The sequence below is a fragment of the Haliotis asinina genome, chromosome 9, assembly GCF_037392515.1.
Source record: "Haliotis asinina isolate JCU_RB_2024 chromosome 9, JCU_Hal_asi_v2, whole genome shotgun sequence".
Classification (NCBI taxonomy): domain Eukaryota; kingdom Metazoa; phylum Mollusca; class Gastropoda; order Lepetellida; family Haliotidae; genus Haliotis; species Haliotis asinina.
The window spans coordinates 50,275,316-50,294,822 of record NC_090288.1 but is presented as its reverse complement, the minus strand read 5'-3'; the positions used below and the strand labels follow the sequence as shown (position 1 = coordinate 50,294,822).

Here is a 19,507-nt window from a genome sequence, read left to right as displayed (position 1 = left end):
GATGACATGTGTCAACCAAGTCAACGAGCCTGACCATCCATCCCGTTACTCGCCTTTTATGGCAAGCATGGGTTGCTGAAGGCCTATTCTACCAGGTAACTTCACGTGTCCACTCCACTTTGTGAAAGAGTGAAGATGGATGTATGCATTTTTGTTTGTTTTGAGTATGTTTTTCAAATATTCAAGTATTTTGGCAACTCACAGAGTCTCCATCGCATAGTGTCTTTTTTTCTGAAATACAGGAAATAGAACTTTAAGTCCATGTTAATCACTTCATCAAGAAATGAGGGACCAAGGTGACGAAGGAAATTCCAATGAAGCTGGTCGTAGATGCTATCCCTCTTATGAAACTCACGGGCACTGACATTGTGTGTATTGACCTAAAACAAGTGAGTTTAGTTTTATGCAGCTCTCACCAATATTCCAGCAATATGATGCCAAGTCTGACCACCCGATCTTGTTAGTCATCTCTTATGGCAATCATGAGTTACTGAAGATCAAATATAAACCAGATGGATTTTCCCCAAGCACAAAACATAGGTTATAATATACACGAATCTTTGAAATAAACATTCGTAGAAATGAGTTGTATGCAAGTACACACGATGAATATTGCATGACAATTAATGCGCAAATGTCAAATAGTCACACACTCACAAATCACAAGCCTGCAACAAAAGCAATCAATCAAAGAGAGAGTCGCTTGATACTCTTTGAACTTGTCATTAGTCTGCTGCAGTTATATCTGAAAGGTTGCAAAATATCCAGACCAGAGGCCAAAGATGCTCAACATTGCTCAACATGAAGTAATGGGTAGGTTGACTATTTTGAAGTTAAAATCATCCCTTTTGCCAAACAGTCTTTAACTGATCCTGAAACCCCACCAGATAACTCATGTTTGTAGACAAAAGAGTGATTAACACTTTGGTCTTTCAACCCTAATCAAGGTAAGCAATTCATATTTTTGTCTTTCAACAATAACCAAGGTGAGTGGTTCATATTTTGGTCTGTAAACAATAATTAAATTGAGTAAATGTTTAACCAGCTTTGTTTGTTGCTGAAGTCACACTCAGCAATACTTCAGCAACATGGCAGGGGTCTGTAAATAATCGTGTCTGGATCAGACAATCCCATGATCAAAATCATTAGCAAACATCTATGCATTTGGGATATGATAGCATGGATCAGTCCAGTCATGAGCGGTTCATACCGTGATCTTTAAACTGTAATCAGTCAATTCTAACTTGATCTTCTTAGGTCTGATGTGAGCTTTAAGTCACAATATGATTTTTTTGTTGTTGTTTGTAATTGGCTAATGCAGGCTCAACACACTGGCAGGCTCAACACACTGACATATCTTACAGATCAATTTTGGAAATCTCCAGAAACAGTTTACACGCACCAGTCTCAAAACTGATCTAGATTCATACCTTCAAGGGTGGGTGCAAGGCAAGATAAGATGTACTGATCATGGTTTTACCATTTTATTTTTCATTTTGGAGTACAGACAACACAGCTTTGGAATGGTTCATTACCATTATGACTACCTGTCCAATACACAACCTGTCCCAGTCAAGTGTTTTTTGATTACTAACTCTCTCCTCTACCACAATGACTGTTCCACCAATACTTATGAAGACATACAGATATACCAGGTACATCCTCGTTTCTTCAGCTAATTACATATGCTATTGCTGTGGTAGAGTTAAAAATATAATAGTATTATATATGTGTGTATTTAGCTTAATTTAGCTTAATTGAGACAACAACGGAGGATTTTTTCAAAATCTAGTCCCAAATTCAATACCAAATTAATTATGAGGTTCAGTTGGGTTTGTCATGGTTTTGAACTGATTCAGGGAAATAGCGTTTACAGCTTCATCAGACAATACAATCCGCAGCATCAATGCTCGGTAAAAATGCTTGAGAATGTCTCTGCATTCTACAGTTAATAGTTTGAATTAAGTTGGAGGAATTATTCCAATTTTCAAAACAAGCAAGTTGTTCTATAAGTCTACAAAGCTGCAATCTGACTAGAAAATATCATCAAATATCAAACAAACAATGAATGAACACAAGACCCCTGATTCACTTGGCTTCTAATCTTGTGAGCGTATTGCAAAGGGTAGAGAATCTGAGAGTTATCAGCTACACAGGTACAGTACATTATTAAGTTTAGGGGTGCTCCACCATATGTTTATGTTCATCAGTAGTCAAACTGAGAGTAGTCATAATGGGAAGATACCTTTTTCAATACAGTTCACAAACACTCATAAACTCACCATCATATGATGAGAATGGCCTCCTGGTGGATATCTACTCAACTATAGTGGCTGGACCAGCAGTCAAGACAGTAAAGGGAAAGAAGCCGAAACAATTTGGTTCCAGAACTGAGAGAGAGATTGTTTAAGTGACTGAGTTTAGTTTTACATCACTTTTAGCAATATTCAAATGATATCCCCAAGAATGGGCTTCACACATATGAGGAATCGAATTCAGGTCTTTGGTGTAATGACTGAAAACTTTAACCACTGGGCTACCCTTCTGCATGCTGAGGGAGTAGTAATAAATAAAATCATTAAAAGGAGTTATAAGTTAACAACCAGAAAAGGTGAAATATACACTGACCCTCCTGTGTTTCCTAGTCTCCTAATTGTCCTCATGGCCCACAACTCCCCCACCCCGGATCTGCCACTGGTCCTGTATATGCACTAAAACATTTGCACAAAAGACAATGAACTAAACATCTGATGAACAATTCGCAGTGGTGGTCAGAATTTCATCTGATCCCAGATGAGACTTTGTCAGGTTCCAAATTCCAGTTTGTTATTCTAGAACAATGACAGTTTATTCCAGTATGATTGATTAGGAGAGTCATGATTGTGCTACCCAAGCAAAACAGGATGATTGCTTCTGTTTCTCATCAGTAATAAATACAGCGGACTTTGTGATACGGGATGGAGTCGGTTTCCTGAACATGAGCTCGTCTGTAGTCCCACAGAAACTCATCAATGAGGATGGAGTTGATCTGAATGTCTGCAGTGTCACTGTCTGCCTCCTTCAATCGTCTGGCTTCCTCACACACCAGCTGTAAACACAAACACAATTACTGAGGAACAACTTACCCCAATAAAAAACAATCTCTAAAGGCAATGAAGGACATGTGTCATCCGACGGTGGCAAGTATGACCAACATATTATCCTATTGATGCAGCAGGTTGTACAATAGTGAATTGTCCAACTTCATGACAATATCCGTATGTAATCTGTCTGTCCATATTTGGGAGTACATTCCATTTGAGTCAAAATCTCCCTAATGATCTGCCCTCTAACTCAAAAACAAATAACCTGAAATGACTCAAACTATTGCCAAAGTAAATAGGAAAAACACACCATCTCTGCAGAATTTTGGCATAATTTTTGTCAACAAAATGTAAAAGTTGTTTAACAAACCATCATTTTCATTTGATACTGCAAGATTTCTGACAAGGGTGTAGCAACAGCTCAGGTAACAGCCAGGTAAGTGAGAGGGATGGGCAAACTTGTCATGTGACAGTTTATCCTACTGACTGAGCAACTGATTCATCTCACATAATGAAGTTTACTGCTGATGTTAAGGCTTCAATTTACAAGGTCTACAACTTCTTAAAGTCTGAAACTCAACAGGGCAGACCATTCTATGCACTTGATAAATTTCTGAAATGCACATCTTGTGCTGTTGGGGTTTGTTTTTGAGTTAAGTGCAATTCACTGGGGAGAGAGATATTGACTCAAATGGACTGTAGTTGCTTGTTGTTTGAAGCCATACGCAGCAATATTCTAACTATTTGGCTTCGGTCTGTAAATAATCCAGTCTGGACAATCCAGTGATGACTTGTCAGCCAGGTAAACCTGAACCATCCGATCCCGTTTGTTGCCTCTGGAGACAAGTATCAGTTCCTTAAGAGCCAAATGTTCACAAATTGGTAAAGATATGAGATGAATCAGGTTTATAATGACTTGTAATGAGCCCTTAGGTATATGTACTATACATGATGTACAGTTACAAACATTAATAGGTATGTCTTAAAATAGATACCATTACAATTAATAAGAGAATAGGAAAGGCACTCTGAGAATACAGTCAAGTACAACTTGATGTTATCAAAATGAGAAAAATTCAAATATTATAACTTCACAAATAAGAAATTTCAAAAGTTGTCAACCTGATCTGTCTGCATGCAAAGTTTCATGAAAGAATATGTATTGGTTTAAGAGATATGGTTAAGACAAACCCACTGCTATAAACTGTCAAATTACACATGATGCCATGGAAACAGAGTAAATAAGTAATAGTATAAATAACTGACAAGAGCCACCGGTCGGCCACGGGTATTATTGAGTTCACGTTTTCATGGTAGGATCCCAGTTACCTTTGAAAGGTATGACCTGGAGAATTGACGATTACAGACACAGAAAGAGACATTCCCTCTTGTTAAATGCCAGGGAAGGTTGGTTTGATGGTTGGTTGGTTTGCCGCACTCAGCAATATTCCAGATACATGGTGGTTTGTAAATAATCAAGTCTGGACAGGACAATCCAGTGACCAGCAGCATGAGCATCGATTTTTGTAATGCTGGGGAAGGGGGCATGGAGACAAGAAGATAACAAAGAGGAGTGGATGTACTGATATACTGATGTATCAATGTATTGATGTAATAATGCATCAATGTATCAATGTATTGATGTATCAGTGTATTGATGTATCAATGTATCCATGTATTGATAAAAAAAAAGAATCTCTCAGACACTGAAGTACAAAGTAATATATCATGGAAGTGTACAGGCACAAAGACAAATATTCTCATTTCATTGTATGTTACTGAGATTAAGATTACATAGAATTAGATTAAACATGTATACTATAACAATGAGGGAGGGAGGAATGAGGGAGGGTAGAGTTTTGTTGTCACCTTGTATCACAATTCCCCCATATTCCTGTTGGGAAGAGGCTTTGGGGTAGCTTAGCGGCTAGAGTGTTCGCCTGGTAGACTGAAGACCTGGATTTGGTTCCAAACATGGGTTCTATGTCTGAAGAGCATATCTGATTTTCCCTGCCATGATATTGCTGGAATATTGCTAAAAAGCAGAGTAAAACCATACTCACTCATTGTGGTGGGAAACCATATGTTGTAAGGAAGCAATATATGTGGTAAAATTCTGTCACATTTTGGGGATTTGAAGTAGCTTTTGACTACACGAGCAAGAACCCAAACACTATAGTACTGTAAGATGCTTATCTCTACAGTTTATGTCATTGATATGCGTAAGTGTAAAATAGCTGAAAAACTAGGTTTGATCTAACTAGAGTTCCAGTGGTAGGGAAATAGGAAATGTGAAAAAAGGACGTTACTGAAGATAGATTAGTGCAGAAATGACCAGTCCAAGCGACTTACATGTATTTGGAACAGAATATGGCTTCATGCAAATTAGTGTGCGATAATATTGTATTATAAAGGGCACTTTTTAATTGCCCATTTTAAAATTAGACTCAGCTTCATCATAAACGACAGCTGGTGCAAATATTAACTGGCATGCTGAAAGTATTAAGGCTGCAGCTACCATGCATATGGAGTCTCACTATCACTATAAAAAGCAACAGGTAGGGTGGGTCGTCTGAAAACAAAACCTGGATGAAACTAAAAGTGCTTTATGGTTCAACTTCTTTATTATACAAGGTCACAACGTTTCAAGACAGATTCTAGTCTCTTCTTCAGGTGAGGTGAGGATCAAACTAAAGGGTTGTAGTATATATACACATAACAGTAGACCGATAACAATGGGTAACATGCTATACAAGTTTGTATTAATTGATGTACAGGATGTTTTATCCTCACCTCACCTGAAGAAGAGACTAGAATCTGTCTCGAAACGTTGTGACCTTGTATAATAAAGAAGTTGAACCATAAAGTACTTTTAGTTTGATTCTTCCAACTTCTAAATGCCTTTGAAACAACTTAAAACCTGGATGGGTGTCACAGACGATGGTTGGGGTCGCGCTGGCGGGATAGAGGCATCTGCTGATAATAATATCCAGACCAGTAACACTGTCCAACTTACCATAGCAGCCCATATATCTTATCTGGACACTCAGAAACTGTCCAGCTTACCTTAGCAGTCCATATATCACATCTGGACATTGAGAAACTCTCCAACTCACCTTAGCAGCCCATATATCACATCTGGATACTGAGAAACTGTCCAACTCACCTTAGCAGCCCATATATCACATCTGGACACTGAGAAACTGTCCAACTCACCTTAGCAGTCCATATATTGCATCTGGATACTGAGAAACTGTCCAACTCACCTTAGCAGTCCATATATCGCATCTGGATACTCAGAAACTGTCCAACTCACCTTAGCAGCCCATATATCACATCTGGACATTGAGAAACTGTCCAACTCACCTTAGCAGTCCATATATCGCATCTGGACACTCAGAAACTGTCCAACTCACCTTAGCAGCCCATATATCACATCTGGACACTGAGAAACTGTCCAACTCACCTTAGCAGTCCATATATCGCATCTGGATACTGAGAAACGGTCCAACTTACCTTAGCAGCCCATATATCACTTCTGGACACTGAGAAACGGTCCAACTTACCTTAGCAGCCCATATATCGCATCTGGATACTCAGAAACTGTCCAACTCACCTTAGCAGCCCATATATCACATCTGGACACTGAGAAACTGTCCAACTCACCTTAGCAGCCCATATATCACATCTGGACACTGAGAAACTGTCCAACTCACCTTAGCAGCCCATATATCGCATCTGGATACTCAGAAACTGTCCAACTCACCTTAGCAGCCCATATATCACATCTGGACACTGAGAAACTGTCCAACTCACCTTAGCAGTCCATATATCACATCTGGATACTGAGAAACGGTCCAACTTACCTTAGCAGTCCATATATCACATCTGGACACTGAGAAACTGTCCAACTCACCTTAGCAGCCCATATATCACATCTGGACACTGAGAAACTGTCCAACTCACCTTAGCAGCCCATATATCACATCTGGATACTGAGAAACTGTCCAACTTACCTTAGCAGCCCATGTCTCGCATCTGGATACTGAGAAACGGTCCAACTCACCGCAGAAGCCCATACTAGTGCATCTGGACACTGAAAAACGGTCCAACTCACCTCAGTAGCCCATATATCACATCTGGACACTGAGAAACGGTCCAACTCACTGCAGTAGCCCATACTAGTACATCTGGACACTGAAAAACTGTTCAACTCACCTCAGTAGCCCATATACTACATCTGGATACTGAGAAACTGTCCAACTCACCGCAGTAGCCCTTACTAGTACATCTGGACACTGAAAAACTGTTCAACTCACCTCAGTAGCCCATATACTACATCTGGATACTGAGAAACGGTCCAACTCACCTCAGTACCCATATACTACATCTGGATACTGAGAAACTGTTCAACTCACCTCAGTAGCCCATATACTACATCTGGATACTGAGAAACTGTCCCACTCACCTCAGTAGCCCATATACTACATCCCCGGATCTCAACCTCCAGGCGGTCACCAGTTTTCATCAGCGTGTCTGCACAAGCAAGAACATTGAGTTAGTGGTCTAAACAGCTGCATCAGTATGTATGGGGTGGGGACACCAGAAAAGGGGTAAATATCAATGAATTCAGTGAGTGAATACATCTGATATCATGATGAAAAATACATGCTCCAAGGCAGAAAATCCCATCTGTGATTCAACCCCTCACTCTAACAGCTGTGCACTATATTGTCAGCTGAGTTTGAATCCTGGATGGGATTGCTGAAGGCCTATTCTAACCTGGATCACGGGCAAACTGTAGCGCAAATGGGTTGCGCAGCAAAGAGAAAATGACCAGCCGTTTATATGCGAGTGAAGCGAGCAAAGATTGGCAAAATATTTCCTCACTTCGGTTTGAAAAATATTTTTCATGTCAAAATAAAATATCGTCACCATCAAAGGTATACACACATTTCTTCACTTGGTCGTACTCTCACATTTCCAACACCATGTTGAACAATTACTCATGTGAAATATCTTTTATTCAACATTTTAAGCGTAACTCATATATCAGACCGTTTTTCGCCTCCATTCCCCCTTCCAGCTTCCAGTTCAAAGGAGAGAAGGAACAGGAGGGTATCATTCCATATGGAATACTTACAGTTGCCTCCCCTGCTTCATTCGCCCATTACCCCAGAAGTGTTTTTATGCAGAATAAATGTTACGAAAAATCTAACAATAGCAACGACAGATAAGACAAATAACCTCCAACAGGTTCATGATAAAATTAGGCAATGTGGCATTTCTTTTAAATTTCTGGCTGTTCTTGTTCTGTGACTCCATCAACCAGAAACTGATAGGGGTAATGGAGGCGAAGAACGATCTGAATACTACAAGTGATGTTTAAAATGTTGAATAAAACATATTTCATGTAAGTAATTATTAAACATGGGTTAGGAAATCTGAGAGCACAACCAAGTGAGGAAATGTGAGTGTATTTCATGATGGTGGCGACACATTATTTTGACATGAAAAATATTTTTCGATCCAAAGCCAACGGAGTACGTTGCCAACCTTTGCTCGCTTCGATCACACATAAGAAGACAGGTCATATTCTCCATGCTTCGCAACCCAATTTGCGCTACAGTTTCCCTCCCTGTGCCCAGAACTTCACAGGTCTCTTAGCAAGTAATGACAAGACAAGGTATTAACTGGATACCTTTGCGGAGGAGGTCCATGAGAGCGTTTGAGTACTGCAAAGCTCCGAAGTACACCAGCACCTGTGGTACCCTGAATGCAGAAGGGGAACAAACCTCAGGGCATTGATATAATCACTGTCTTTGTGTGCTTGTTATTTTTGTCTAGTGCAACATTCAGCATTAATCAGCTATATGATGGCAGTTTGTAAAAGACCAGACACCCAGTGATCGACATCATGAACATCAATATATGCATTTGGGATATGAGGACATGGTTCAGCCAGGTCCACTACTATTGCTTGATGTTTATAGCTATAGCCTTGGGTTGGTCCTGATAAAGGGGATGTTCCAACATCTTGTCATGTTGTTGTTTGATGGGGCTGTCATTCTTGCATTCTTGCTGTATCTTTGCTATTGATACCACTGATCACATAGTCACTTTGTATCACCGCAAAGCTATATCTTATACCGAGTCCTATATCCCTGGATGGAACCAATCCATACCCACTGATTGCACAATCTGCAATGCCATCCGTATGGTTGAGATACCAAAACACTGAAGGCACAGTGACTGCTAGAATTGTCTCCTGCATTGGCTAATATGAACACATAGCGCCATTTCTTATGCAGCTGCTTTGGGTCTCAAAAGTCAAATGGACAGAATTGAAGATTCTTGTGCTTGTATACAAAGCTGTTCGGGAGTTGCTCGATTGTTGTCCTGTTTGCTATGTTCTAGTAGTGCCCAACTATGAGTTGTGCTGCTTATGAGTGAGTGAAAGAGAGAGTTTGGTTTAACGTCGCTTTTAGCAATATTCCAGCACTATCACCAGAAATGGATGTCACAATTTGTACCCATGTGGGGAATGAAACCTGGGTCTTTATTTGGTACCCCTTAAAAATGGTTAGCACTCAAATAATATCATAGAAAATATGTTCAGTATAGTTATTGGATGATTTCCCATTATAATCAACGGTCAAAGATTTGGATTGCCTGATTTAGAATTAGATGGGGGTTGTTTTTTGAAGATCCCCATTTTAGTCTTTTAAAAACACTGTGTCCAGGTATTTAAACTGGCTCTGTTTACAATATATTCAGAGCTGACACCTGTGTGACCATTCAGTATTTAGTTTGAACCCATGGCATCATGAATGAGTAAGTGAACACATTAGAATAAGTTATGTCCTTATGACTACGACACCTGAAAAGGGGTGGGCAGTGTCTCCAAAACAAGCTCTTTCAGTAAACATGAAGGTGGAGGATGATAACAAGCAACTTGTAGTTTCAAAATGTTTTTAATGCACTTTAACATCTAAGTTTGACTCTTGGTGATTTCTACAAACACACAAAATGTTGTTTGCATATTTTGTTTCTTAGACTGTGTGATGCTGTTATTGCAGATTTTGCGTTTTGGGGGGGATGCCAAGATAAAAGGTAGAACAAATCGGTGATCATGAGGTTGGAACATAGCAAAAACAATTTGCTTGAGGTTGACAGATGACGTGTATACAAATAAAACATAAAAACAGCTCCATTTGTATCATTGTCTAGGTGAGGCTGACTATTTTGGGGTCGCCCCTAGTACACCATGAGTTTGCACATTGACTTGCCCAGTGGTAGTCAACAACTTGTCAATAGGGGCAGTGATGGGAGTTATTGATAGTTATCAGGGTGGATTATCTCCCCTGGGCTGATCAGGCATTTCATAACTGAGACTGGATCTTATTTTGATTGGCAGCTTCCCCAGTGTACTGCCAACAAACAATACAAAATAAGCTGCACCCATATTTGGCCACATACAAAGGTTTTGTTTGTTTTGATGTTTGATACCACTACAGTTCATGTGCTGCTGACTTATGGAAGTTAGAACACATTTAAAAAGGGTGAAGTAATGTCTCAAAACAAGTAAGAAAACATTTATGAGACAAACTGCTTTCCAAACAAAACAAGAATTCTACATAAACACTCACGTTGTCACTAGGGACTGTACATTCATGATGACCAGTTTAGCAGACAGTGTCGAAAAACCTTTATGTAAAGCATGACCCGATGCAAAACCATTATTGGGGCAACTTTATGATATGAAAAGAACAAAAATGGATTTGTGTCATCTGCAGAAACATACTGTTAGTACACTTATTTTCACATCCTCAGCTGCTTGTTATGCTATCAACACTTTGAGAGAGTTGGACAACAGTGGGACCTACACTACCTGTAATCAGCAAACATGGTGATGACATCAATGTCATGAAATGTTCCAAGACCCTTTCCCTCGCAGCATCCCCAGACATCAGCGACCAGGATCTGGGCTCTCTTATGGAAGGACACTGAAAGGACAAACACAAACACATGTAGTTCCCTTATGCAGTAACAGCATTCAAGCAGGCTAAAGATGTCAATATATTTTTTCATGGTCTACTCAATCAAAAACCGGCAAAAGGAAAAAAGATAGTTCAGAGTACTTAATCACTATTACACAAAGTCAGTGATCTAACCAACAAAGTCAGCCACCATGGCTGGCCAACAGGAAGTTTAGATCAAATACTTTGTGTGCACCTCTGACAGTGTAACATGTCATGGCTATGGCTACACAATGTCACTTTGAAAATGGTGAAATCTAAGAATCACAATGTTTACCTCTTTTCCCATTATAATCAGCCTCATCTCTAAAGGGAGGGAACTCTGAAACGACGAGGTTGAGAAGATCCTTGGCACTACCATTGCACTTCTTGACACAGTTAGCGAAGCTGCCGTCATACTTCTGTTACAGAAAAGAAGTTACATCATAACCGAGATATTTATGTCATTTATGTCCTTCGTGTTGGCCTGTGGTAGTGTGCATGGTGCTCAGATCAAAGTCAGGCTAAGTTAGCAGCATTGGGCTCGGAGAATCCTTGGATGGGTGTACCATGTTTGGCACCTTGACTCCTGATAGTTTCTAGGACTTCAGTACTGCCCCACAATGAAGCACATAACACGTGTGGTCTCACCTTAGGCAAGTGAGCATGTTCAAAATTGCCTCTGTTCACCCAGCAGAAAATGGGTACTCGGTGGGATCAGTCATGTAACTACCAACCTTCTAGCTCCTAACAGGCAGCTTGGGTTAACCTGGGTAATAATAATCAGAATGTTTGAGAGCATCGAGCATGCATTGTGCATGGAGAAATGGGCTGTTATCATTATTGTTATTACAGTTTTGTAAATAATCAGCCACACAGTTGGAGATCATATTCCAACATCTTGTAGCAGCAATATTATTCAGAGAAAGACGAATGGTATCAGTGATCAAATTATGATAAACCTATGCCTGTTTTACCTGAGCTACAAAAGTGGTCCCGGGCCCAACAACTAATTTCAACAGTCCTTACAGAAAATAGAATGGTTCCGTAGAGTAATGATGTAGCAGACAGTCCTGTATTGTAAGATGTAATAATTACGTTTTCAATGAAAAGGCTACATTTCTTGTTCTGAATGTGGTACAGGCTTTATTAGAGTGTTTCTTTGGGTGCAATATACATTTTGTATATTTGTGCATACTGGATATATATGTCTCCATGACACACAATATACAGTGAGAGAGGTCTTTATTTATCCAGAAAAGGATTATTTTTTTATGATTAATGTACTGTACATTGTTCTTAACTGTGTTAGACCCGTGAAGGTCCCGGGGTAGAATAGGCCTTCAGCAACCCATGCTTGCCATAAAAGGCGACTATGCTTGTCGTAAGAGGCGACTAACAGGATCGGGTGGTCAGGCTTGCTGACTTGGTTGACACATGTCATCGGTTCCCATTTGCGCAGATCGATGCTCATGTTGTTGATCACTGGATTGTCTGGTCCAGACTCGATTATTTACAGACCGCCGCCATATGGCTGGAATATTGCTGAGTGCGGCGTAAAACTATACTCACTCACTCACTCACTCACTTAAGTGTGTTAAGGATCTTTTCATCACTGCTCCTTCAAGACATCTTGCTAACAAGTTTTCACATTCCCTTGTGATGAGTCATAGTCACATGAGCAATATCTCAGCCATATTGTAACTCACAAAGTTATAAATTAACAAGATACACAATTAAATTATAAAACACCTGTTGACGAAGGACAGTAAAATAACTAGATTATGACAGGAATAAATTTAAGACTAGTATTTATATCTAAAATATTTTAACTATAAGTAACAATGCAATATAAGAATAGGCTACAGATTGCCAACAAGTGAAGGTAGACTATCCTACTACTGACCATTGGGACCTACAGTCCAGAAACCTGGAAATGTAATTGTATTTGGTGTGCTCAAGGAACTCAACTCTGTTTTGCAAATTGTGGTGTCTCAGACAACTTGCACAGCTGTTAACCAGTGATTTCCAGGGAGTGAGTGGGTGAGTGAGTGGGTGAGTGAGTGGGTGAGTGGGTGAGTGAGTGGGTGAGTGAGTTAAAAAATCCCATTGCTCGACGCCCGGGACAAGTCAGTTTTCATTTCGTGCAATCAAACAATGGTATCTTACTTGTCTATGAACTACTAGATAATTTCCACTTATGGTTTTAAACTGCAATTAAACTTGGATTTCATTTCACATCAGCTCATAATGTAGCTATTATATTTTTGAAATAATAATAATTTAGAGCTATTATTCTTTGAAATTTATCACCCTTTGATAAATGGTCCAGTAAACATTAACATCAAACACTGTGGGCAAGGCAAGAGGAAAATTTGTCAGGACAAGTTACTGTCTTGAAGTCACTTGCCCTGTGGAAAGTGGCTTTCAAAAACAATTTTTGAACCCCTGGAGTGAGTGATTGAGTGATTGAGTGATTGAGTGATTGAGTGAGTGAGTGAGTGAGTGAGAGAGTGAGTGAGTGAGTGAGTGAATTTTATGCCACACTTAAGCAATATGGCGGTAGTCTGAAAATAATCAAATCTGGACCAGACAATCCTGTGATCAACATCATGAACATCAATCTGTCCGACTGGAAACCAATGATGTGTCAACCAAGTCAATGATCCCTTTAGCTGCCTCTCATATAAAGCATAGTCATCTTATCTTGCGAGCATGGGTTGCTGGAAGCCTATTCTACCGTGGATGGGTGGGTGAGTGAGGGGAGGCCTATTCTACCGTGGGTGGGTGGGTGAGTGAGTGAGTGAGTGAGTGAGTGAGTGAGTGAGTGAGTGAGTGAGTGAGTTTTACTCTACTTTTAGTAATATTCCAGCAATATCATGTTGGAGGAACACCAAATATGGACTTCACACATTGCACCAATGTGGGGAATCAAACCCCGGTCATTTTCAAATGCTTTGACTACTTAGCTACTCCAGTGCTACATATGTGTAATTACCTGTATCAATACTTGGCCCACTTGGTGCAACACTTCCAGTCTCTCCTGAAACAGTGGAATGTCCATCTCCGACTCCGATCGGAACACGGATGCTAGTTGGTCCTGCGTGACGCTGGCATAAAAGTTGGGGTCAGTGATGTTGATACCCTCCTGGGTGATACAGCATATCGATATTCATCTTCATACAACAGCATATTAGTACTCATACTGATACAAACGCTTTCTAGTGCTCAGGTATGGATTTAACAGCTAACAGATACTCATCTTCATGCTAGTAACAGCAAACAAGTACTTATATATGTAGATTTGATATATCTTCATATAGGGATCATGTTATTTTTTAACAATGGATAACAATCTTGAATTATTCAGTTTCATGAGATTTCATGTTGGAAAGTGCCTGCTTATTTGTGCTGTGTATTGGCAAATAAATTGCATTGCAATCTTATGAGTAAATGAAGTTTTTGTGATTATCTATATGATTTAAATTAACATCTATGCACTTTCATTCACAACAAAGTTTTTCCTTCATTATTCAGTTACAAAATGTCATATACTTTAATGCAATACATTGTATAAAAAGATAATAAAATCAATGACCATGCAACCTAAGTTTGAGATTGCTGTTATTAGAACCATGACATAAATGTTTCGGAACATATTCTGTACAAAACAGGACTGACATGCACAGTTATTGTCACTTACTGTAAAACACTTAAGCTCCCAATATATCATAATACATCACTGTATAGGTACCTGAATCACAATATATTGCAATACAATCTATACTGGACAAAATAATTTTGAGATATTGATATTTTTATGACTGATATTTCATCAGATTGGGAATATATTTGATCATTATTCATAATTTCAAAATTTACACAATTCCGTAAGTATTTTTGTCCAGTATATTTGCCATCACACAGTCCTACTCAATAATATTCCAGATATATGGTGGCACTCTGTAAATAATCTGGACCAGATGATCCAGTAACAGCATGAGCACTGACCTACAAAACTGGGACACAATGATATGTGTCAACCGAACCCTACCGAGCCTGATCACCTGAGCCCGTTAGTCACCTCTTTCAAACACGCTAAAAGAAATCTATGCTTAGGAAAATTGTGTGATGAGTTTAAGTTCACACCACTTTTAATAATATTCCTGGAAAGGGCTTCATTCATTGTATCCAGGAATCAAACTTTGCCATAACCAGTGAACACTCTAACCACCCAGCTACCCCACTGGCCTTGGGAAAATTAAGACCCCTGGAAATTTTATTTAAGTCTCTCAAACACCACTGAGTGTGTCTGCATGATCCACTTCAGGATTTCATGATCACCAAAACTACAAGAAGCAAATTACACTCAAACAATGCAAAATATCGGTACCAGCATAGAACCTCTTCAACTTCATGGCGTGCTAGTATGCAGACAAACTGATTTCACTTCAATAGCCCTGTTGAGAGCTGCACACAGATACCAGTAGCCTGTCCATCTCTTTACATACTAACCTCACCTCAATAGCCCTGTTGAGAGCTGCACACAGACACCAGTAGCCTGTCCATCTCTTGACCTACTTATCTCACCTTAATAACCCTGTTTTTGGGCTGCACACACACACCAGTAGCCTGTGCATCTCTTGACCTACTGACCTCACCTCAATAGCTCTGTTGAGGGCTGAAGACAGATACCAGTAGCCTGTCCATCTCTTGCCCTACTTATCTCACCTTAATAACCCTGTTTTTGGGCTGCACTCACACACCAGTAACCTGTGCATCTCTTGACCTACTGACCTCACCTCAATAGCCCTACTGAGGGCTGAACACAAGATACCAGTAGCATCTCTCGACCAACTGACCTCACCTCAATAGCCCTGTTGAGAGCTGCGCACAGATACCAGTAGCCTGTGCATCTCTCGACCAACTGACCTCACCTCAATAGCCCTATTGAGGGCTGAACACAGATACCATTAGCCTGTGCATCTCTTGACCAACTGACCTCACCTCAATAGACCTACTGAGGGCTGAACACAAGATACCAGTAGCATCTCTGGACCAACTGACCTCACCTCAATAGCTCTGTTGAGAGCTGCACACAGACACCAGTAGCCTGTCCATCTCTTGCCCTTGTACTCCACGTAGTACTTCTTGCTGGGGTCACGTGACCAGAAACAGAAGTTGAGAGCATCGGCCACAAACACCCTGTGGGAGTCAACACACAGTGTCATGAGACTACTGATATAGTTGGCTGTACCCCCATATATACAGTAAAAAGGTACACTGAAGTACACTTTTGCTCTGAGGTATTATAGTTAAAGTACAAGACTCTTTTTCAATAGCTCAGGGCAAACCAATGCCTTGAACACCTTAACCAGAAGGCTATCAGACCTCCTTGACAGAATAGGAAGCAAAGGAGAGTGTTTTGTGATTACTGCTTGTCCATACCAGTTCACTGCAGCTTCATCCATTGTCTTGGGATGGAGTTCGTTCTCCCTCCAAGATCTCACCCCATACCCAGTCTTCTTCACCTCCTCGTACACCTGGAGCAGACAGGCAAGACCAGACAACACTCAGAAAAAATTAGCATTCTACATATACACATATTAATGCCGCAACAAAACTCTGAAAAGCGAATACAATATTTAAAAGAATATACATTAATGTATACGATTATTAACTCATGTGAATGATATTTTCTACAAAATAGAAAAGGGAAGCGATCCTAAACAGTGTCACTTATCCATGTCAGTCCAGCAGGGGGTCTCCTTAAAAACAAGTTCCGCAACATCATGATCGGTAACACTGCTTTTTATATTACATTAATTCAGATAACAACACACTAGTTTGTGAAGTATAAACAGTAAAAACTAGTTGGTAGGAACATGCTTTTAAACATATATGTAAATACATGATCATGAAAAATGAATTGAGTGCATGAACGGACATATTTCTATTCACTGAGGGGGCGGTGGGGTAGCCTAGTGGTTAAAGCTTCTGCTCACAACGCCAATGACCTGGGTTTGACTCCCCACATGGGCACAATGCACAATGTGTGAAGCCCATTTCCGCTATCCCTTGCCATGATATTGCTGGAATATTGTGGCATAAAATCATACTCACTCATTCACTCAAATACATGAATGAACTTTAACATACAGGAATAGTCACTCTAAAAGAGGTGTAATGTACTCATCAAATGAAATAATGATCATACAATTCTTTCATATTACTGGTACTATGATTGATAAGTCTCTTGTCTTGTTTGCATATGTGTGACTTGTGCAAAGTATCTGTCACCATGACGTGAGCTAGGATCAGACCTTAGATTCAGTTTCTAGCAGTGACAAGGACAAGTGACAATGTGAAAAGGGTTGTTGCTTGTATTTAGCCCAGATTTGAAAGTAGAGAAAGTTATGTCTTCAGATCCAGGGACAGTTTGTTCAAAATCCTGCTGCAGCATAACAAAGGACATCTTTGGACTCTTGATTCAGCAGCAAAAGTAAGATCAAGGAAAACACTCACAAACTTGGCACACTTCTTGATGCCATCCAGACTGACAGTCACATCTTTGCTTGTCTCAGCTATAAATCTCCCAGACTCACGCGGTGAGAGAACTGACATCATGCAATACTGACACTTTGCTGTGATCTGAAATCGGCAGAAACAAATATATTGAGTGAGTGAGTGAGTGAGTGAGTGAGTGAGTGAGTGAGTGAGTGAGTGAGTGAGTGAGTGAGTGAGTTTAGTGTTACATCGCACTCAGCAATATTCCAGCTATATGGCAGTGGTCTGTAAATAATCGAGTCTGAACCAGACGATGCAGTGATCAACAACATGAGCATCAATCTGTACAATTGGGAACCAATGACATGTGTCAACCTAGTCAGTGAGCCTGACCACCCGATCCCGTTAGTCGCCTCTTATGACAAGCATAGTCGCCTTTTATGGCAAGCATGGGTTGAGGCCTATTCTACTTATGGATAAAGGTGCCAATTCCAAGGTCCAAATAATAATGAAATGGCTAGCTATGCTAAAGGTGCCATAAATAGTCATAATAACATGATACCATTCAACATTACAAACATATATTACATTAAACATCCCAGCTATATGGTGAATAACCGAGTCCGGACTAGACAATCCAGTGATTAACATCATCAGTATTGATCTACGCAGTTAATCAAGATAAGATACTCCAACCAGTTGAGTGATCCTGACCACCCAATCCCAATGGTCACCTGTAATCACAAGCATGGGCGCTTGATTGGGTGTTGACAAATTCTAACCTGGCGTGTGTGTGAGTGTGTGTGTGTGTGTGTTGAGGGGGTAGGGTGGGGTGGTGTGAGGTGGGTTCATGTGTTCAGTAATTTTGTACATATAAACAATAAAACATGATGAATGATGCTTAAGATTATAGAAATTAATCATTAGAAGGGGGAGGGAGGGTTATTGATTTTGGACATGACATGCAGGGAGGGTCGCTTGATTTGTACACAAATGTTTGGGGGTTCATTCACATAGCTCATGCCTCTCCGTAAAAATCATCACATCCCCAGCCCTTATATCCATAAATTATGAACGGTCCCTTATCAGCAGGTTATTTATATGACTGTAATCAGTTTGCTATCTGTCGTCTCACCTCTGACCTGTCTCAGTGTCTGTGTGAGGTTGTTTTAGTAGACCAAGGGTCGTACTGTTGTGTGTGTAGTAGATCTGATTGGTGAATACGTCTAGTAAGGGCGAGCACTCAGTTAAGGCTGTCGACCCTGAATCCGACCTCTGCTGGTGTTACTGCAATGGAAAATAACGTTGATACGTATCGATGTCAGGAAAGATACCTTATCGCGTGCCTGGAGCTCTAGGGACCATGTTTACAGCTGATCTAGATCGCGTTGTTACCACCCTGTTTCACTGTCATTGGGAACGTTGTTTACATGAGTCATCAGTATGACTGTGTCGTCAAGGGTGTCACAATCACGCTGATGCATTATGCATCGCATAAAGATAGTTGTCTTGATACATACCAGTTGCCGGTCTGCCTCCACAGCATACAGCACATTGAACAATCACCAGTTGTCTGTCCTGTTTCAGAGTTGTCTCCCTTAGATCAGAAACCTGCACCACTTGAATGTAGGAGAGAAAGTCACCAAAAGATTCACGGAAAAGGTTCCTGAAAAAATAGGCACAGTAATTATAGACCTACGCTTAGTCACTGAATATATATACAATTTTGCATGTAAGAATGTAACCATTTAAACTGAGAAGAACTCTAGTGAGACCAGAGATTCGGAACCTAGATAAATCTAGACACACTCTTGTGATATTTACCGCTTAGTATCGCCTTAAATGCAAGGAACATATCATATCATTCGATATTTTGTTTTCAAAAGCAAATCTAATCGC

General features: G+C 40.1%; 1 protein-coding gene across 5 annotated transcripts; it reads right to left on the bottom strand.

Moving 5' to 3' along the window:
- Positions 1-1,468: 1,468 nt before the first annotated feature.
- On the bottom strand, positions 1,469-19,205 carry LOC137296083 (queuosine 5'-phosphate N-glycosylase/hydrolase-like). 5 transcript variants are annotated; one of them, XM_067827748.1, is made up of 11 exons: positions 19,129-19,205; positions 18,751-18,895; positions 17,627-17,752; positions 16,550-16,644; positions 16,174-16,306; positions 14,100-14,249; positions 11,400-11,523; positions 10,975-11,089; positions 8,785-8,855; positions 7,552-7,619; positions 1,469-3,088 (listed from the first exon to the last, which is right to left on the bottom strand). In XM_067827748.1, the coding sequence occupies exons 3-11, from the start codon at positions 17,726-17,728 to the stop codon at positions 2,924-2,926; spliced, it is 1,023 nt and encodes a 340-aa protein (XP_067683849.1). In that variant the 5' UTR covers positions 17,729-17,752; positions 18,751-18,895; positions 19,129-19,205; the 3' UTR covers positions 1,469-2,923. The 5 variants fall into 5 exon arrangements, with proteins under 5 accessions (XP_067683849.1, XP_067683847.1, XP_067683848.1 ...); XM_067827746.1 differs by having other exon boundaries at positions 18,744-18,895; positions 19,129-19,203; XM_067827747.1 differs by lacking the exon at positions 18,751-18,895 and having other exon boundaries at positions 19,129-19,199.
- Between the last annotated feature and the right edge of the window lie 302 nt (positions 19,206-19,507).